Source organism: Myotis myotis, unplaced genomic scaffold (genome assembly GCF_014108235.1).
Source record: "Myotis myotis isolate mMyoMyo1 unplaced genomic scaffold, mMyoMyo1.p scaffold_m19_p_3, whole genome shotgun sequence".
NCBI classification, from domain to species: domain Eukaryota; kingdom Metazoa; phylum Chordata; class Mammalia; order Chiroptera; family Vespertilionidae; genus Myotis; species Myotis myotis.
Window position 1 is genome coordinate 162,878,037 of NW_023416335.1, and position 20,831 is coordinate 162,898,867.

General features: G+C 51.1%; 1 protein-coding gene across 12 annotated transcripts in view; it reads left to right on the plus strand.

The window, feature by feature from the left end:
- Window positions 1-20,277, plus strand: part of POU6F1 (POU class 6 homeobox 1) — a 26,152-nt gene extending 5,875 nt beyond the window's left edge. Inside the window, exons 2-11 of one of the 12 annotated variants that reach the window (XM_036298215.1) lie at window positions 3,501-3,595; window positions 6,148-6,343; window positions 11,272-11,393; window positions 12,265-12,490; window positions 13,005-13,270; window positions 13,933-14,061; window positions 14,674-14,877; window positions 16,878-17,019; window positions 17,775-17,943; window positions 19,109-20,277. In XM_036298215.1, coding sequence (XP_036154108.1) covers window positions 3,548-3,595; window positions 6,148-6,343; window positions 11,272-11,393; window positions 12,265-12,490; window positions 13,005-13,270; window positions 13,933-14,061; window positions 14,674-14,877; window positions 16,878-17,019; window positions 17,775-17,943; window positions 19,109-19,454 — 1,848 coding nt within the window. In that variant the 5' untranslated portion in view covers window positions 3,501-3,547 and the 3' untranslated portion in view covers window positions 19,455-20,277. Of the gene's footprint in view, window positions 1-3,500; window positions 3,596-4,526; window positions 4,576-4,967; window positions 5,111-6,124; window positions 6,344-7,673; window positions 7,744-11,271; window positions 11,394-12,264; window positions 12,491-13,004; window positions 13,271-13,932; window positions 14,062-14,673; window positions 14,878-16,877; window positions 17,020-17,774; window positions 17,944-19,108 lie in introns of those variants that run through there. The other 11 variants (XM_036298216.1, XM_036298219.1, XM_036298223.1 and 8 more) reach the window with 11 other exon arrangements.
- Window positions 20,278-20,831: the final 554 nt, after the last annotated feature.

Consider the following 20,831-nt stretch of genomic DNA (forward strand, 5'->3'; position numbering starts at 1 on the left):
GAGTATGAGATGACATGAGCAAACAGTAGGCCATTGGACATAGGAGTCTAAAGTTCCCAGGTGAGGTCCAAACAAGATTTAGACTTGGTTGGTTGTCAGACTGGGGAAGAGGGGAAGATTGGATTGTCTGCCCCATTCGGCTCAGCCCCAGCTACCAGTCTATACCTATCTCTTGCTTCCTGTCCTTATGGTCTATTTGAATGTGGCAGCTGTGCAGAAGGTAAGTGGGTGCACAGTTTAAAAGTAAAAGTGGTGTGGAGCTGAAGATATTGATGTCTACAAACAGCCTAGCCCAGTGGTCCTCAAACTACGGCCCGCGGGCCACATGCAAATACAAATATTGTATTTGTTCCTATTTTGTTTTTTTACTTCAAATTAAGATATGTGCAGTGTGCATAGGAATTTGTTCATAGTTTTTTTTTTAAACTATAGTCCGGCCCTCCAACGGTCTGAAGGACAGTGAACTGGCCCCCTGTTTAAAAAGTTTGAGGACCCCTGTCCTAGCCTGTGAGAATTATATATATAACATGTGAAAGGTAATTTCCCATAAAAAATGTGACTTTCTACCAATTTAATACTGCTAAAACTAATTTCAGCTCAAGCAGCCATTCTTGAGCTGAAATTTCATGCAGAGTACCTCCACTCCCAAAAATGACTGGATAATGAGAAGGTGTTTTACACCTGGAAGACCTCAACCACATTAAGTGTTAAGGGAGTGAGTAAAACCACAGACATGAGTCTGAATTAAGTTCCATTTTCCTCTCCATGGCACAAGACTCTTCATACATAAAATTTCATACTTGAAACACATGCCATGCTAGAACAGGGGAAAAGGACCACACAAACTTTATTGGGCATCCCTTCTGTGCATCCTCCACCACTCTGTACTCGTCTACCTGACACTGAAACCATACTTTTTATATCCTTGACTCCCATATAGACTGTAGGCGGTGGCAACCTCGCCTCCTCCTCCTCCTCCTCCTCCTCCTCCTCCTCCTCCTCCTCCTCCTCCTCCTCCTCCTCCTTCTTCTCCTCTAATCCTCATCCTTTTTCTTCTTCTATTTGTAATAAGAGAAAGTTTATTTTGAAAGTCACACAGGTAGAAGTGAGCTGTAGAAGGAATGGGCTCAGGAAACAAGTTACACAGGCAAATGAGAGGCCCTTGGAGCTTAGGAGAGAGGAAGGCCTGGCGCCTTGGGTGGTGGGGAAGGGGAAGGAGAGGGGAAGGAAGAAGGTGCTGCTGAGCTCTGGGGAGGGAGAGCCGCTAGGCCAGTGGTTCTCAACCTTGGCTGCGCATTAGAATCACCTGGGAATCTTCTTAAAATCCTGATTTCTGGGCCTCATGTGCAGCCAAGGTTGAGAACCACTGCGCTAGACTGTAGGCTTCTTGACAGAGCTAGGAAAGTTTCCCCCCTATTGTATCCCCAGCACACAGTAGCCACTGAAATATCTGTGAAATAAATGAAGGACAGAGCATTTCAGGATTTTTTCTAATATGATCTTGGGCTGTTTTAGGGGGTTCTGATTTGTTTGAGATTTCCCAATGCTCCTCTGGGTGTTTTGGAGTGTTGCCCTAAGCCTAAAGCAGTTCCTCAAAGAAAATTCGTCTCAGTCCCCTCCACTGGAAGTGCTGATGGCCCTGGACCGCTGGAGTTTTCCTTTGTGGGCAAATGCCTCAGCATGGCAGTTCCTTTCCCCTGAGGTTTCAGGCATTTCTGGGTGTTAGCACAGGAAAGCCAGGAATCGGTGAGCCATCTGTTAGCCAAGCAAGGTGCCTTGCCAGATTTGCTTCAGGGGTTTTCAAACGCAACTCACTGGAGAAAGAACGCAAAAGAGCAGGCTCTGGGTGGGCCCTGGCTCCCTCCCAGCTTCAACCAGAACTGCCCAAATTATTTTTTATCATTATTTAAAATTGTAAATATTTCTTTAAATGTTGCTTTCTTGGCAAATTTATTCAAAATACTATATTCTCATTTTTAAATTTGGTTTATATAACAGAGTGCCTAAATTTGATGACTGTTCACCACTTTAAAAATGGTGAATTTTATGTTATACTAGAGGCCCAATGCATGAAATTCATGCAAGGGGCTCGGCCCTCGCAGCTGTGGCAGCTTGCCTCAGCGGCTTGCCTCAGCCCTCGCCGCCCCAGCTTCGTCTGGAAGGTTGTCCGGAAGGTCGTTTGGCTGTCCAGTCTAAGTAGCATAGTATACTTTTATTATTATAGATGGATTTTATCTCATTCAATAAAAACACACAGAAAAGTAAAACAAACAAATGATGCAGAGATGGAAGAGGAGGATGAAGGGAAAGGTGAGGAATCCAGAACACTTCTCTGAGCTTAGTTTCCTCATCTATATGGTGATAATAATGTCGCCAGCCCCCAACTGGCATGAGTAATACATGGATTAGTTACATAAAACGCTTATTAGCACAGTAGGCACTCAAATAAATGTTAATTGTCTTCTTTTCTATATAAGTGTCCAAACACATTTGTCCCCTTTATTACCTTTATTTCTTATGACTGTATGGTTTGTGGCTCCAGCCAGACAACCTGTTCTTACAAGGGCTTCTCCCACTTCTCACTGCGTTTGGCAGGCTGCTCTACCGTCTGGGATGCTGTCCTGCCTCCAGTGGGAAAGACCAGTCCTTGGGCCACAGCCACAAGATCACCTGAGAGCTGATTCTGTGGGCCCCACCTGCTGGTTCAGGCCCTGGGGATGTTTATTCTGGGTGAATCCAGGCCTGTGTTTTTGTAATAAGTGCTCCAGTGCTGATCGTGCACATTGAAGTTTGAGATTAATGTTTTTGTTTGTTTTGTTTTAAACATGTTTTTATTGATTTTTTAGAGAGGGGGAGAGAGAGAGAGAGAGAGAGAGAGAGAGAGAGAGAGAGAGAGAGAGAGAGAGAGAAACATCGATTGGCTGCCTCCTGCATGCCCCCTACTGAGGATTATTGAGCCTGCAACCCTGGAATGTGCCCTGAGCAGGATTCGAACCAGTGACCTCTTGATGCATGGGACAGTGCTCAATCCACTGAGCCACACTGGCCAGGCGAGACTAATGTTTTAATGTATTCCTGTCTTGACCATCTCTTCCAGGAGGTCTGCTCAGACTCCTTCCCTGAGAAGCACTCTGACACCCAAAGTGCTCCTTATCCAGGTCTGAGGTTCTGAGTGTCTGGGTCAGAGTTACTTTAGGTTCCGCTGAGTCTTCTCTCTCCCAATGGATGGGGGAACACCCAGGGACAATCTCTGGCCCTTCTCTCATCACCCTGGTTCTTCTTCCTTCCCACCTCCCTGAGTGTAGGTTCTCCTGGGAAGCTATAGGAAGCAAGACACTTTAGTTGTAAAGTCCTTAGAATACTTTCCGTCTACAAATACTTGAGAGAACTTAGCTTCTCTCTTTTCCTACCATTCTACTTAGGACTTTTTGCAGTAGTGTGGAATTTGTACTACTGTGTCATATCAGCCTTTGCTTTTCCCATACCATTTCACCCCACAGGGCGTGCTAGGTGTTGGCTGGCCCCCACCCCACCCTGACAAGTGACCATGGATCCAGGAGCTGGCCCAGAGTCATCTCTCACCATCAATGAGCAGGTATCTTCTGGGACAGAAAGAGGTGGGGGAGTGAGGTTGATGAACCAAGGGGTGGGGGAAATAGGAAGACCCCATAAAGCCCCTCATTGTCTGTTTCTTTCTTTTTTTAAAAAAAATTTTTTTTAATATCTTTTATTGTTTTTTTACAGAGAGGAAGGGAGAGGGATAGAGAGTTAGAAATATCAATCAGCTGCCTCCTGCACACTCCCTACTGGGGATGTGCCCACAACCAAGTTACATGCCCTTGATGGGAATCGAACCTGGGACCCTTGAGTCCGCAGGCTGACGCTCTATCCACTGAGCCAAACCAGTCAGGGCTCATTGTCTGTTTCTTACCAAAGTAGATGGTCAGTTCACCTGACCAGGTTTAGTTACCAGGTAGGATTTCTCAGGGGCTTAATTTTGGAATGTAAGCCGTGACTTTATTATTTTTTTAAAATATATTTTTATTGATTTCAGAGAGGAAGGGAGAGGGAGAGAGAGAGATAGAAACATCAATGATAAGAGAGAATCACTGATCGGCTGCCACTTGCACACCCCCTACTGGGGATTGAGCCCAAAACCCAGGCATGTGCCCTCGACCAGAATTGAACCTGGGACCCTTCAGTCCACAGGCTGATGCTCTATCCACTGAGCCAAACTGGTTACAGGGGTTTTTTTATAGATTTTTTTTCCTTTTTTTTTAATTTTTATTATTATTAGTTAAGGTATTACAAATGTGTCCTCATCCCTCCCATTAACCCCCAACCTCCCCCCCATATAGATTTCTTTTTATTGATTTCAGAGAGAGGAAGGGGGAAGGAGAGAAACATCAATGATGAGAGAGAATCATTGATCAGCTGCCCCTTGCACATCCCCTACTGGAGATCAAGCCCACAACCCAGGAATTGAACCCCGACCTCCTGCTTCATGAGTCGATGCTCAACCACTGAGCCATTCCAGCCAGGCTAAGCTGTGATCTTAAAAAGTGAAATTAAAATGTACAAATATGTATAATCTTACATGGGGAAATATTTGGACATTGGGTAATTTGCTCTTATTTCTTACTTTTCCTGTGGTTTTTTTTCTCTCTTTTGTTTGCTTTTGTTTGGGGGGGGGGGGCGGTAATTTGCTCTTAATATTTTTTCTTGCTTATATATTTTTTCTAATTTTTCTACAATGACCATTTATTACTTATGTAAACTTAAAATGTTTTTTGTTAATTTTTATCTTTTTTAGAGAGAGAAAGGAAGAGGAAGGAAAGGAGAGAGAGAGAGAGAGAGAAAGAGAGAGAGAGAGAGAGAGAGAGAGAGAGAGAGAGAGAGAGAGAGAAACATGGATCAGTTGCCTCCTGCATGCACCCCGACCGGAGATCAAACCCACAACCTGGGTATGTGCCCTGACCAGGTACCAAACTGGTGACCTTTCAGTGCATGGGAAAATGCTCAACCAACTGAGCCACACTGGCCAGGGCACTGAAAAGGAGAACAAAGATGAATTTTTAAAAGGAGAAAAAAGATGAACAACTCCTAAAATGTAATTGAAGTCCCTCATAGGTCAAGTTTGAGTCAGAAAGGCAACCGCTTGGGGGTTAATTTCCCTCCAGCTCCCCTGATGGGTCGGTCACATTGTCACTTTTTCCGGCAGAGTCTCTGGCTGAGTCCAGTTTTCAGGCTTAAGGAGTGTGTTGTGTGAGTAGCTTCAGGCATAGGCCAAATGTAGGGGAGCTGGGCACAGAGCTTTTCCATGTACAGGGTCCCTGATTTTTGAATGGCCCAGTTGGAAGCCTTTGAGTGCTGGAGTTAGAGAGCTGAGAGCTGGTAGTTTGAGCAGGGGAAGAAGGTCCTGTTCTGAGGAGGCCCAGGCGCCTCCCGCCTTGCTGGGACATGGAGGCTCCCTTCAAGGTCAGAGCAGGCCCACAGCCGATGGCACAACTGCAGCCACAGGGCACGAGCTCCAGGCCAGGGGGGTGGGAGAGGCTCCGCCTTCAGGATGCAGGAAGTTAGCTTGTAGGAAAATCTTGGCCTTTGCCCCAGAGTTTTGGAAATAAAGGAATCACGAGCTGAAAAAGTGACTCAACACTGTGGAGCATTTGTTCCACTGCTTTATCTCTGGAGATTTAAAGGGACGTGAAGCGGGATTTGCTTCTTGGCCCAGCTTACGCAGTGGATGCTGTGTCAGGGGCCCTCATGGCCACACACCAGTATCCTAGCAGCCAAGGGAACATCCTTGCAAGGCTGTGGAATAGACTTTACCACGCCCCGAACTGAGTCCCAGAAAAGGACCGAGTAGAAATACCCTCCAGTGGTTTGGCTCCGTGGGCCGGGACGTTTCCAGCTGTGTCAGGCCCTGCCCCCTGTCCAGTCCCCAGGGCCTTTCTCCTAGCCCGCTCCTTCTCTGGATCGGGGAGCTGCAGCCTGCCCCAGGCTCTGGAGTTCTCACAGAGCACACAGTGCTTGGGGCAGGACGTCTACCCTTCCTCTCTCCCGAAATCATACCTAGAGCTCTGGGCACCCGGCAGGGGGGTCTCTATGGGCCCCTCCCCCACAGTGTTCCCTGTCCTCTGATCGCAGGTCATCGTGATGTCAGGCCACGAGACCATCCGCGTGCTGGAAGTTGGAGTGGATGCCCAGGTCCCCGCTGAGGAGGAGGGCAAAGGACTGGAGGGTGTGGCCGCCGAGGGCTGCCAGAGTGGAGGTCCTGCTGAAGCCAGTGAACCTGCTGGTGAAGCTGGGCCAGACAACCCAGACTCTTCCGCGGAGGCAACTGGTACGAGGCCATTGCTCCACCCTGGTCCCTGTCTGTAATTCCCGGGGGAGCCAGCACAAGTCCTTGGGGCCTAGGTGGCTTTAGGGTCTTGTCGTCTTCCTGTCCACTGGACAGCCTTGGGCCATGGCCTGTACTCCTTCCTGGTCAGCGTCTAGGGCTATTCTGCACTCCTTGTCCCTGGAGCTTTAGTTCTGGTTCCAGTCCCTTCCAGACCTAAACTGGGATGTTTCGGGGTGAGGTGGGTAGAGAGTGGCAGGGCTCGGCTGACGGGGTGTATAAACCTCAGAGAGGCTCCTAGTTCAAACCAGACCCTCAGCCCCAGTGCAGAGAGGACTAGACCTTCAGGATCCCACCAGCCCTTCCAACTCAGTACCTGCTGTGGAAAAGGTGGGAGGCCCCAGAAGCTGGGGCTGGGCGGGCATCTTACCTACCTTGGACTAAGGATGTAGTTAGGTAGGACCTTGAAGAATGCCAGCTCCTTACTCCCAGCTGGGCTGGTGTGAGTCAGCCTGGTGGACTGATTTCTGTTGTCCTCCAAAGATGACTTGAGGGCATGAGCTTGATTCTTCCCCGTGGAAATGGATGTGGCTGATCCACCCACTCTGTCTCCCCTAATGCCCTGCAGTAGAGCTGTTCTAGAGGCCGGGTCTGGTACCAGGCACTGCTCTCTGACCACAGGGCACCATTGCATTGGCTTTCCTCATTAACACCTTACAGAGCAGACATCTCCTGTTGCAGGAAGCCCGAGGCCTCCTTGCCAGTTTCCCCAGAACACCAGGACTCGTCTCCCCTTGTCTTCTGCGTGTCTTCCCTTCCCTAGATGGGAGACCTGGGCTGGTGGGTGTAGGCTAAGAGGGGTAGCCAAGAAGACAGCAAAGGAGAACAGACAGGCTTCGGGGAACAGCAACTCCTTAACAAGGAAACTGCAGGACCTCCCGTCCTGTGCTCTACCTGCAAAATAGAGCGCAGGTTCACTTGGGACCCTTGTAACTTGGCTTTCCCCCGCTTTTGAATAAAGAAATGACAAGAGACATGACCCTTTCCCCCTGGCCTGGAAATGCTCTGCTTCCGTGTTGAGCCCAGGATGGGGCATTACCCGTGTTCCCATGGACCCATGCCCTGGAGAGCAGGCAGGGAAGGCAAGGATCCGTTGCCTCAGCCACCCTGCCCATCCCTTTCCATTGTGGGGTTGGAGCCCTTTTCAGAAAACTTGGGAGGTTTCCCAAGTTTATCCACAGTGCCCTGACTTCCCTTTTTATCCTTTTAATGAAATCCCATATCTCATTTCTTCTGGTGTCTTAATCTGCCCCTTATCCAAACCTGCTCTCAGAAATAGATCCTGAGCCAATTATTTGCACCTGAGCATGAGTGTCAGTGGCAGTGTGCATCTTCTTTCAGAGGTTGGTATACTAAGCCTTTCACAAAATTTTTCTCGGTAAAGGAATTTGAATCATTGTCAAGCAGATAAGGGAGGTATTTTGATGCTGCTCCCTAAGAAGCTGCCGGCATGGATTGTGGTCTTAATGTGACCTTGCTAGATATTAAGCATTTCTTCTTAAAACAAAACGAAGTACTGGCCGGCGTGGCTCGGTGCTTGGGCGTCGACCTGCGAGCCAGGAGCTCACAGTTCCATTTCCCGTCAGAGCATATGCCCGGTCGCAGTTCAATCCCCAGGGTGGGTGTTAGGGGGCAGCCAACCATTGATTCTCTCTCATCATTGATGTTTCTATCTCTCTCTCCCTCTTCCTTCCTCTCTGAAATCAATAAAAATATATTAAACAAAAACAAAGTAATAGGAAACTTTTTCAGGGTGGAGAAAAATCTAGTGATTTATGGCAGTCTAAATTACTACCCAGTCCTTGTCACACATACACGACCACCGAGCTATGTAGCATAGCTCTGACCACTGGATTATTTCAGATACCTTTTTCCTTTATTGACATAGATTCACAAACCTGTTCTGGTTTTGACTATTGTCAAACTATCTGGTTTTTTATTATCATAACCAGTGCTGTTTTGAATATCTTTGTACTGGTCTTTTGAATTTTTTTTTCTTTGAGGTATAGTCCACCCAAATTCTTTTGGAAGAGAAATCAATTGTTTATATAAGGAGAAGTCATCACATGAAAAAATACAAGCTCTTGCTATCAATGAGAGAAAACGTAACTGGCTGTAAGGTACTACATGCCTGTTAAGCCAGAAAACTCAGCAGTGATAAAAGCTAACCTGGGTGATGCTGTAGAGACAAGGGACATGGTTGATGTTTCTGTGAACTGGTTTAGTCTTTCTGAAAAGCAGTGTAGCCGGAAGTGACAAAAGCCTAAATATGTGTACACTCTTGGAACTCTTGGTCCTACTTTGGAAATATATTCTAATTAAATGAATATCTCATTTCTTTGGGTGGTAAGCTTTATCACTCATGTTTATCATATTCCTATTTTCACTTTCCTTTTTATAATTCATTATATTTGTCAAGCAAAATGTTTTAAAATTTTCTCTTCTCTGATTTTTTTTTTTCCAGTAGTTGGAAACGCATCTCCCCTCTGCGGTGGAGTGAAATACTAAGTGTTTTCACTTAGTTTTTTTTTCCCCCCCCTTAGTATTTTATAAGGCTTTTGCTGCTTGCTTGTCTCTTTAATTCCTTAAGCAATCTGAATTTCTTTATTATGCACTTTGAACAGTACAGTCCTGAGTTAGATCGGTACCTTTCCAGATTAAAACGTGGGCTGGGAATGCGGGTATGGAAGGTTATCTAACTGCATGGTTCCCACTCTGGCTGTGCGCTGTATCACAAGGGAGCTTAAAGAAATAAGAGATTAAATAGTGCAAATTGCCAGTTAGGCACATAGTCACGGGATGTAAAGTCCAGCATAGGGAATATAGTCAATAATAATGTAATAACTGAGTATGATGTCAGAGGGGCACTAGACATCTAGGGGTGATTACTTCATAGGTTATAAAAGTGTCTAATCACTATGATATACACTTGAAACTAATATAATATTGAATGCCAACTATAGTTAAAAAATAAAAAATTAAAAGTAAGAAAAAGAGAGAGAAGAGGTTACTGGCCTCCACTCCAGACATTCTGATTCAGTAAATCCATGTCTAGCTACTATTAAGAGGCCATTGATCTGGTCTAATATCCATCGTCCAATACCTAGACTCCTTTTAATGTCTCGCCATCTATATATATAAAAGCCTAAGTGATTGGTTGACTGAATGACCAAACGACCGGTCGACCAGTTGCTATGATGCGCACTGACCACCAGGGGGCAGATGCTCAATGTAGGAGCTGCCCCCTGGTGGTCAGTGTGCTCCCACAGAGGGAGCGCCGCTCAGGTAAGCAATGGACACCAGATGCTGGGCTCACGGCTGGCGAGTGCCATTGCGGCTGTGTGAGCCTCTCCTGATCGGGACTGGGCACGAGCCCGCGGCAGGCGCAGTGGGGCCAGGATGAGCGAGAGCAGTGTGGCACCAGGCCCGGGCTTGGGTGCCTCCCCGACTGCCTACCACTTTGAGCACTACTACATCCCTCAGGGGAGGTTAGACTGCCGGTTTCAGCCTGATCCCCACAAGCTGCCTACGGGGATTGGGCCGAAACCGGCAGTCTGACCTCCCCCGAGGGGTCCCAGATTGCAAGAGGGCACAGGCCAGGCTGAGGGACACCACCAGTACACGAATCCATGCACTGGGCCTCTAGTATATGAAATAATAACCCTTTTCCTCGTGTGAATTCTGGTGGGGATTCCCAATACCTCACAAATCAGAGTAGCAAGAGGAAGCTGTAACCTGGAAGAAAGGCTTTGGTTCACGGGAGTTCCCTTAGAAACTCACTGAAGCTGCTCATCAGACGTCAGACCTCAGGGACTGGCAGAGAAAAGCAACCTGGCCTGGCCCTCGCCGGTTTTGCTCAGTGGATAGAACATCGGCCCTCGGACTGAAGGGTCCCGGTTTCGATTCTGATCAAGGGCACATGACTGGGTTGCGGGCTCTGTCCCTGGCCCTGGTCGGAGCGAATGTGGGAGACAACCAATCGATGTGTCTCTCTCACATCGATGTTTCTCTCTCTGTCTCTCCCCCCATCTTCCCACTCTCTCTAAAATTCAATGGAAAAATATCCTCTGGTGAGGATTAGCAAACAAACAAAAAAAGCTACCTGGCCTGGAGCGCCATTGTGATCCTGAGTGTGGCAAAGACATGTCCAATTTTCAGGGACTGTCATTTCAAGGACTTCATTCTGCAGAGTCCTTGTCCCTTCTCCAAGCCAGCACCTGCATCCAGAAAGAGCGATGGTCCAGTTGCTGGATGAGCCAGGGGCAGCTGCTCCCATTGATGCTATCTAGCTCCTTCCCGCCCAGACACATGTTTCTTCCCTTCAGACCCCTCGACTGATTGGATCAGGGGTCCTCAAACTACGGCCCGCGGGCCACATGCAAATACAAATGTTGTATTTGTTCCCGTTTTGTTTTTTTACTTCAAAATAAGATATGTGCAGTGTGCATAGGAATTTGTTCATAGTTTTTTTTTAAACTATAGTCCGGCCCTCCAACGGTCTTAGGGACAGTGAACTGGCCCCCCCTGTTTAAAAAGTTTGAAGACCCCTGGATTAGGTCATAGGTCACAGTGTTCTGTAGAGCCAGGAAATGAGAGATTGACACCTAGCTGTGCATAGGCCTGCATTTTCTTCATCTAAATGTGGGAAGAAGAGGGCCCACATGCTAGGTCTGGCACAGGGCTGGCCAGCCTCCTAGTCTCACTAACGGTAGCATTGGGGAAGCTGCCTTCTGGGCCAGGGAAAGCCAGTGATTGGTCTCGGGTTATGCGGAAATACGATGTGAGGCTGAGAGTTGCCACTTCAACTCTCCAGTGACCCCTCCGCTCACACCAGGCTCACCCTTTGTCCTTTCTCTCAATGCCACATGAAGTGAAGTCACTCCCGGGGATCCCTTCGAGTCCTGCCCCGGCTGTCGCCACTTTCAGCCAACCCCCAAGCCAGCCTCAGGCATCGCAGACCCTGACGCCGCTGGCTATACAAGCTGCCCCCCAGGTAAGAGCCACCCCTGGGAGCTGGACACAGAGCAGTGGGCAGAAGCAAGACATGGGACCACCACCATGGAGAGGCTATGGGATCTGGGAACTCCTGAGGCAGGACAGGGACGGGCTGTGACTTAAGAGAGGGAGTCCCCTACCTCTGGCCTCTCCCCTGCCCCAGATCAGGCCCACTGGGAAGTATAGATCTGCCTTTGCTGGGTAGTCTCCTTGGGTCCAGCAAGGATGGTAGAGGTTACGTTAACGCGTTCATGCCACAGGCCATTCTGTTTAATGCCTAAATGAGTGAATACCTTGTCCGTCCCTCCAGTGGCTGCCTGGAGAGTTAATGCATTGTTCACAGTCCTCATTTAGAGCCAGGGGGGCAGCCCCAGCACAGCGGCTGCCTCCAGGATCCTCCAGGCATGCTGACCTCCCTGTGACCTTTCGCTGTAGGCACAGATTTTTTGAGGCATCCGTCAAGGGTAGCCTCCATCAGAGCTTCTCAGAAGCTTCTGTGAGCCCTTGACCACTTGGTTCCATTAGCCCTTGCCCCCTGCTTTCTGGCCCCAAAGTGTTGGTCCTGTGGGCAAGGGCCCCGGGAGGGCTGGGGGAGCAGTCCAGGGGAAGAGGCCCGCGCACCCTCTGCTGTCCTGTGAGCAGGGCCAGGTCCTGACCTCGATTTGGGCCGCTGCTCTGAAGACGGGCACCCCACTCAAGGCTGAGCCTCCAGCTAGGGCTTGTCTCTTCCCCGCCCTCATGCGGCCTTTCCCCCACTGCCCTCAGAATGCTTTGTTTGTGCTCAGCTGAGCCAGAGAGACCCAGTGTTTGCACTGTCGATGTTGATTTTTTCTTTTCTTTTCTTTTTGAAATCTTGTTTGCTTTTGCAGGTCTTGACTCAGGAAAACTTAGCCACAGTTCTGACAGGAGTTATGGTTCCAGCAGGGGCAGTTACTCAACCTCTTCTTATCCCCATCAGTATTGCAGGTCAAGTGGCTGGTCAGCAGGGGCTGGCCGTGTGGACAATTCCTACAGCAACCGTGGCCGCCCTCCCAGGACTGACCGCTGCTTCTCCTACGGGGGGAATTTTCAAGCCACCTTTAGCCAGTCTCCAAGGTAACGGCAACTCTCCCCAGGACTGCACCAGGCCCCCCAACACCCACCACTACCATTCCTGCACGAGCGCTTGCCATGTTGGACTCAGAACCCGCAGCCCGCCCAGGGCGACAGCCCTGGAGTCTGGATCCGGTGTCCCGGGCACCCAGCCACAGAGCTGCAGCACCTCGGGACTCTAGGCCAGGACACCATCCGGCCTCTCTTACTTCAGCCAACTGTCTGAGACTGCCCCTCTCCCCCCACGCCAGAAGTCACCCCATGACCAGCCTCCTGAGAAGGACTGCAAGAAGATGCAACTTCTGGTTTTGAACCTGCACTTCTCCAGGCCCAAGGGAGGGGGGATGAGAGATGTGGCGTGTGCTGCCCCCAGCAAGGATCAAGGGAATCACAGCTGCCTGCCCCCCTTCCCCGCTGCCCCAGCCCCCTCTGTTCTTGTGCCAGATCCCTTGGGATTGGAGCTGCTCTGGGCCACGGCTAGGCATTTGAGCACCTCTGTCTCTGCCTTGCTCCATAGCAGCGGCCGTGCTGAACACCGCTCTGCCGGCACCCGTACAAGCCGCCCCACCGGTACAGGCCTCCTCGCCCGTCCAGCCCCGGCCACCAGCACAGGCCCAGACGCTGTTCCAGACCCCGCCACCGCCACCGCCGCTGCTGCAGAACACGCCCGCCATTCTACCGCAGCCCACTGCTGCCACCGCGACCGCCCCCACCCCCAAGCCAGTGGACACCCCCCCACAGATCACCCTACAGCCTGCCAGCTTCGCATTTAGCCCAGGAATCGTAAGCTGCTGCTGCCCTCACCCGGGGCTGATCAGGGCTGGATCGAGTCTTGGGCCCGGGTGGAACTGATGCGGGGAGGAAAGAGGTGGAGGACCAGGCCCCTGAATACGGCTCTTTTCCAACACATCAGCGGAGACGGGCTCCCTCTGAAGCCTTCTCCTTGCAGCTGCCAGCCTGTCCATCCCAGACAAGAGCAGACAACCTCTGCCAAGAGGGCTGGGCAAATTCTCCAGAACCTGAACCACTGGACCAGCCTTGGAGGGGGGGATGATGTCTGGGGATTGCAAACTTGTGAGCTGTCACTGAGGTGGAGCTAGAGGCTCACGGCCCCTTGCCAGTGTCTGTCCTGGCTTGGCAGTGGAGCTGATAGATGTGACTAGAATCACATCAGCCACTCCAGTCCGGCACTTCTACCCTCCCAGGCCTGGCCTGAAAGATTAGCCAGTGACTCTTCCGTGGCTTTGACCCCACCCTTCCTGGTTGACCCCCCGCCACTCCTAGTGCTGGATACTATTCAGCTGGTAGACATGGGCCTGTAGCCCACATTCCTAGCTGCCCCCCAGCCCGGCCTCCCCACCCCAGTGCCTGTGAGCCCTCTTCCCTCTGCCTTGGGCTTTTTCTGTCCCCTTGGTCTCTGAGCAAGGCTCTTCCTCCACCCACAGATCAGTGCTGCTTCCCTCGGGGGACAGGCCCAGATCCTGGGCTCCCTCACGACAACTCCGGTCATTGCCAACGCCATTCCCAGCATGCCAGGGATCAGCAGTCAGATCCTCACCAATGCTCAGGGACAGGCAAGTGGTCACAGCCAGGGCTGAGGGATGGGGGCTGTGGACAAGCTGGCGGGGGCACTAGGACTTGGGCTGAGGTTCATTGAAACTCAAACAGGGTGTCGGACTGCTGTTCCTATCTCGTGTGTGGCCGCTCCCTGCTGATCCTGAGAGCAGGCAGGGGCATAGCCACTGCCTTGCCCTGGAGGCACCCACTCTAGTGGAGGCGAACACCCACTTCATTTATGGAGTACCTACTTCGTGGCCTGTGCTAGGTGCTTTCTCATACACCATCTCACTTTGTTTTGAGTACAGATCTATTAGGGAGAGATTTTTATTCCCATTTTACAGGGACGAAAGCTGAGGTTCAGAGAAATTAAGCCACAGCTAAACTGTGGCAGAGCAGGTCCATCTGACTCCACACGCAGACCCGTTCCTGCTCCATCACAGCTCTGGAGGTAAAACAAAGGAAGCAGCCCCCAAACTGTGAATCCTTCACTTTATTGAGGAAGAAACGGAGGTCCACAGGGGTTAAGTGATTCATCTAAATGCCTCCCCTACCAGTGTGGGGTTTGGGTTGGAGGTGGAGCTGGACACTGGCCTCACACTTAGAGTCCCTGCCTTGCTTCCTCCCAGGTTATTGGAACACTTCCGTGGGTAGTGAACTCAGCTAGCGTGGCAGCACCAGCACCAGCCCAAAGCCTGCAGGTCCAGGCTGTGACTCCCCAGCTGCTGTTAAACGCCCAGGGCCAGGTGATTGCAACCCTGGCCAGCAACCCCCTGCCTCCACCTGTGGCTGTCCGGAAGCCAAGCACGCCTGAGTCCCCTGCTAAGAGTGAGGTACAAGGGCTGGGGTTGGGAATGGGGGCAGGCAGTGCTATCTGGCATGGGCTGCCTCTCTTCAGACCATGGGCAGGACAAGATTATTTTCTGAAGCCCCTGAGAAAGCAGGTACCTCCCCAAAGTTTGGGGAGGTCCAGGGTAGAAGGCTCACATGAGTCACTATGCTCTGCCCAGGGAACCCCCCGCCCCACGCTGACCCCCTACCCACACACACCAAAAACTTGTCCATGTACCCTCAGAAGCTAGTGCCATTCTGAGAAGGCCTGGGAGGAGTGGTCAAAGTGAACGGCCTTGATCAGCTCCAGGGTGAAAAAACTGCTAGAAATGCTCTGGGAGGCCAGTTCTGCATCCCCTCCCTCTTTCCCCTTCACCTCTCTCCCCCTCCACTCTGTAACTTTTTTTAAAAAAATATATTTTATTGATTTTTTACAGAGAGGAAGGGAGAGGGATAGAGAGTTAGAAACATCGACCAGCTGCCTCCTGCACACCTCCTACTGGGGATGTGCCCGCAACCAAGGTACATGCCCTTGACCGGAATCGAACCTGGGACCTTTCAGTCCACAGGCCGACGCTCTATCCACTGAGCCAAACTGGTTTGGCCACTCTGTAACTTTGATTATTCACTTATTCCTTCTAGGAGCAGTTTTTGAGTGCCTGCTATATTCCAGGTGCTGAAGATAGATGAATAAGCTGCTCTTCCTAGCCTTAGGGAGCATGGCACTGGGGACAAATACAAGGCAGCTTGACGAAGACTGTGATAGGGGCATGATAAGGGGACCCAAAGAAGGGAGCTCCCAACAGACTGGGGAGTTCAACAAGGCTTCGTAGAGAAGGGACATTGAGCTCATCTAACGGGATGACTTGAACGAGAGAGCATTTTATCTTTAGGAAACTGCAGGAAGTATAGTGTGCAGGGTTCGCAAACCTGAGTGAGTGTCAGAACCACCTGGGGGGCTTGTCCCTAGGCCCCGCTCCAGGCTTTCGTGTTCAGTGGGTCTGGATGGGGCCCAAGAATTCCTCTTTCTAACAGGTTCCCAGGTGTTGGGGCCCATGACCCTCCAAGGTGGGGTTCTGCTTCTCAGCTTTGTGAATAACCTCTTAGTCTCATCTGTAAAATGGAGATTATAAGAGGATCCACTGCAGAAGGTTATGAGTATTGAAGGACAGATTACACATAGGCAATTAACACAGGAAGCACTTGAAAAATGATGTTATCACTATTATTAGCTAGTGAGGGGTCATGGAGGGGTTTTTAGCGAGGAAATGGCAAACTAAATGTACGTTAAAAAATTTCCTCTGTTGCCAGAGGAGCCAAGAACTGGACCGTGGTGAGACGTGAGTCCTTGTCCCCTGTTAGGAGGCAGCTGAAACAGTTCTAGCAAGAGACCAGGACCCTGCCCTAAGGCTAAGGTTCAGAGAAGAAAGAGGCAGTGGACTTGAGAGCTACCAAGAGGTAGAATCCAGGGAACGGGACCCATCCTAGAGAAATTTGAACTTTTCAGGAGCTTTTTTTTTTTTTTCCGCTTAGCACCATGACTCTGAGCTTTTGCCATGTCAGTAGTTAAGAATTACACCTTACTCTTTTAATAGGGAGGTCCCGGATGTCACTTGCCGGTTCCCTATTAGTGGATGTTTGGGCTGGGAGGCTCTAAAAGCAGGTTAGGTTTCTCCTCTGAGGGCAGACATTTGAGAGCAGTCCTCAGGGTGGACACTTGCGGGGCTTTGACCAAGTGTATTGCCCTTTCTGAGCCTCTGACCTGCCTGTGTCACAGGCGGCCATGCGGCCCCCGCTGGGTGGAACGTGTTGCTGTGCTTACTTCGGAGGGCGTTATCATGGGGGGTGGTAATAAGTGGTTTCTAGTCTTGCTTTTTGATGGGGCCCAGGGAGGAGTGTGGACGTCATACCATTTTTGCCCCTGTCTCTGGCCCATGCAGGGACTCCGACCCCCTGAGCTGGGCAGGTAGGCAATAGGGGATTGTTGGCTCTCTTCTCATAGGTGCAGCCCATCCAGCCTACGCCAGCCGTGCCCCCGCCTACAGTGGTCATCGCCAGCCCAGGCCCAGCGGCCAAACCATCAGCCTCTGCTCCCATCCCAATTACCTGCTCAGAGACGCCCACTGTCAGCCAGTTGGTGTCCAGTAAGTGGCTCCTGAAGGAGGCTGTGGAAAATGGGAGAGGCATTTATTTAGACCCCCTGACATCTTTGAATGCTGTTCTTTTTATTTATTTATTTTAATATATTTTTTTATTGATTTCAGAGAGGAAGGGAGAAGGAGAGAGAGAGAAAAACATCGATGATGAGAGAGAATCATTGATTGGCTGCCTCCTGCACACCCCCTACTGGGGATTGAACTTATAACCCGGGCATGTGCCCTTGACTGGAATGGAACCCAGGACCCTTCAGTTTGCAGGCCGATGCTCTATCCCCTGAGCCAAACCAGCTAGGGCTGAATGCTGCCCTTCTGGATAAACTTCCTGGAGTCCAAAGGGGAAGGACAGGTGCCTGATGCCAGAGACTGGCTCTTATTCCTGTTAAGCTGGATTCTAGGCATGATGATAGTGGAGGCTGTTTCCCCACTGGCTGTCTCTCCAGTGATTCTTACCCAGTATTTGAGGAATGTGGATGGCCAACAGGTGTGCTTGGGGGCCAGGAGTAGGGGGGATGGGGAGGGTCGACAGTTAGAGCTGACAAACTTGAAACAAGACCCCGACCTCCGGACAGGGCCCTTTCCTCCATTATTTGTCTTGGGGACAAAGTAAATGAGGGTCTTAAGGGTGTGTGGGCCTTTTGCCAAATGTCCTCATCCCTCTGCACCAGGCCAGGCAATGGGCTAGATCAGCAGTGATGATTATGTGTCCTCTGCACTCACCCCTGCTCTCTTCTCTGGCCTAGAGCCACATAACCCAGGTCTGGATGAGGACGGGATCAACTTAGAAGAGATCCGGGAGTTTGCCAAGAACTTCAAGATCCGGCGGCTGTCTCTGGGCCTCACACAGACCCAGGTGGGCCAGGCTCTGACTGCGACGGAAGGCCCGGCCTACAGCCAGTCTGCCATCTGCCGGTGAGTAAGGCTCCCTGGGCCAGGTCAGGGCCTGCTCAGGGGCCTGCTGCCGCCAGGAATTCACAGGACCTGGTGCCCCCTTTATTCTCCCTTGCTCCTGCCTTCTTCCAAATAAGGAAGGCTGCTTTAAGGATAAGATATGAATACCCGTAGTAGCCAAAGACTGACCAGGTCCTCTGATGTTTATCCTCCAATCCTGAGCACATAGTCTTCATATATATATATATATATATTTCAGAGAGGAAGGGAGAGGGAGGGAGGGAGAGACAGAAACATCAATGATGAGAGAGAATCATTGATCGGCTGCCTCCTGCATGCCCTCTACTTGGGATTGAGCCTGCTACCCAGGCATGTGCCTTTGACTGGAATCAAACCTGGGACCCTTCATTCTGCAGGCCAACACTCTATCCACTGAGCCAAACCAATTAGGGCAAGCAGATAGTCTTTTTCTGGGAACCCAAGACCCTAATCCATTAGGAATCCTAGAGGGAAAGGAGTACAGCTTATGAAATTAGTCACAAAGGTGGGAACTTCAGTTCTGGATTAGCTCTCAACTCTATCCCACCATCATCACCCTGTCATGCTCTCCTCTCCCCGTTTCATAAGGCATGACCCTAAAGTGGTGTGGCTGGCTTCTGCGTGCAGCGTCTAAGCCGGTTCCGGTGCCAGTATCATAGGGGGGGTAGTAGCGGGTTTCCAACAAGAATGAGGCTCAGTATGGCCACAAGGTTCCATCTGCCTTCCAATTCCATATGCAGACTAGAGAGACGTTAGACTCGCTGCTGTGTTGGGAAGTCTGCAGTCACATCGGGCTCTGACTTAGTGAAGCTGCTAGGAGAGGGTAACTAGAGGAGGGCAGTGCTCATGATGTCCCCTGCCCTGTCGGGAAACCTCTCAAGATAGCACCTCAAAGGACCTCACTCCTCTGGTGGTGAAAGTTCTAGAGTGGTTGTCCAGGCAGCAGTTACACTGTTACCCTGCACTACTGAGCCGAGGCCATGGGGCGGTCCCTCCGTCATGGCCCGGGACACAGGACAGTCCGAGAAGTCTGGGTTTCCCAAGCCGTAGGGGTCTTGGTGGGGGTGGTGAGGAGCAGAGTGCCCACACCCAGGTGTGGGGGGTAAGACGCTCTCACTGTCCCTTCCTGGGCTTGGGTCACCTACAGGTTCGAGAAGCTGGACATCACCCCGAAGAGCGCCCAGAAGCTGAAGCCGGTGCTGGAGAAGTGGCTGAATGAAGCCGAGCTCCGGAACCAGGAAGGCCAGCAGAACCTGATGGAGTTTGTGGGCGGGGAGCCCTCCAAGAAACGCAAACGCCGCACCTCCTTCACCCCCCAGGCCATCGTGGCTCTCAACGCCTACTTCGAGAAGAACCCACTGCCCACTGGCCAGGAGATCACCGAGATTGCTAAGGAGCTCAATTATGACCGGGAGGTCGTGCGGGTCTGGTTCTGCAACCGGCGCCAGACCCTCAAGAACACCAGCAAGCTGAACGTCTTTCAGATCCCTTAGGGCTCGGCCCCCCGCCCTGCGTTCCAGCACTTTGTACTTGCCCCTTGGCACCGGGCTGTGACAGCACCGTCATTCTGGTACCTGTGGCTGTGCTCGAGACCCATCTCGAGACTCCACCGTGTGCATGCCCGTCAGCTGCCTCCCTCCTGTCCCCCACATATTGCACATGGTGGGGAGGGCAGAGGGGCCCACTAGAGCACCAGGCCCCGGGCTGGTCAGGCCGAGGGAGGGGATTTGTGGTGTCACTTAAAGAAGCACTTTGCTCGCGGTTTTTGAAGGGTGAGTTCTGGTTGGGAACCAGAAAATCCCCGTCGTCGGGGCAGGGCTGCAGCAGCCCCTAAAGACTGGCCATGAGCTCTTGTTTTCGACGGCTCCTCTTTCCACCCTCTCTTCTTCGCTCCTCTGTGTAGTGTGGCAGGTATGGCAGCTCATCCAATAGAACCACAGCCTCGCCCCTTTGCCTGCAGGCAACACTATGCCCTGAAAGGACTCAAGAGACACAACTCTGAAAAGTGTGATGTGCTGCTCAGGTCAGACTCAGTGTCTGCCTTGACCTCAAAGTCAGGAGATTCCACAGCTCTGGGGCCAGAATCGGTCACCTGCTCTCCCACCCTCCCTGGTTCTCTGGAGGAAAATTGCACTAAAGCAGAACCTTTTCTTTTGTAATCCATGTTGGAAGGAAACATCAGTGAGCTCTAGCTGTTGTGGAGCTGACCTAGGCCTGTGGCAGGTCGGGAACTTAGTAAATAAGGCCATTCTTCCAGATTGTAATCCAATCTCTGCCCAGGACCATCTCCCTCACCCTCCACCCCCTTAAAAAAAACAAACAGTTCAGAGAACGTGCAGCCTGGAAAATCCCCTTCCCGAGTAAGCAGGCACTTTGGAGGAAAACGAGGAAAGAAATACTGACCCTCTTGTCCTCACATTCTTTCCCAACCCAAGACATGTCTCAGAAGGGGCAAACGAAACAATAAGCCAGACCACAAGGCCTGGGGGAGAGGCCAGCACCCAGCCCAGAGAAGTCTCTTGTGGAAGGTGACTTAACTCTAATTTTCTCTGTAGCTTTAAGCCTTGGGTACTGGATGAGAAACCTTATTTTGTCCCGCGTCTTAGACCCTGCGTTTGTGTAGGAAATCTCCCCAGTACTCCGCTGAACCAAGAATATCCCTGGAACAGGAGGGGTTTTGCCTCTAGAGAGGGTAACTACGGCACATTGGGGGTTGGCACCTCATCCGAGCTCCTGGGTTTCCCAGCCTCACTGTGGCTGGACAACCCCTGGAACTCAGCCTGTGACTCCAGGAAGTCAAGAGAGCACCAAGAGGTTTGCGTAGATGAGCCCAGCCTTGCTGTATAGAGCATCCCTAAAGGGCCACAAGC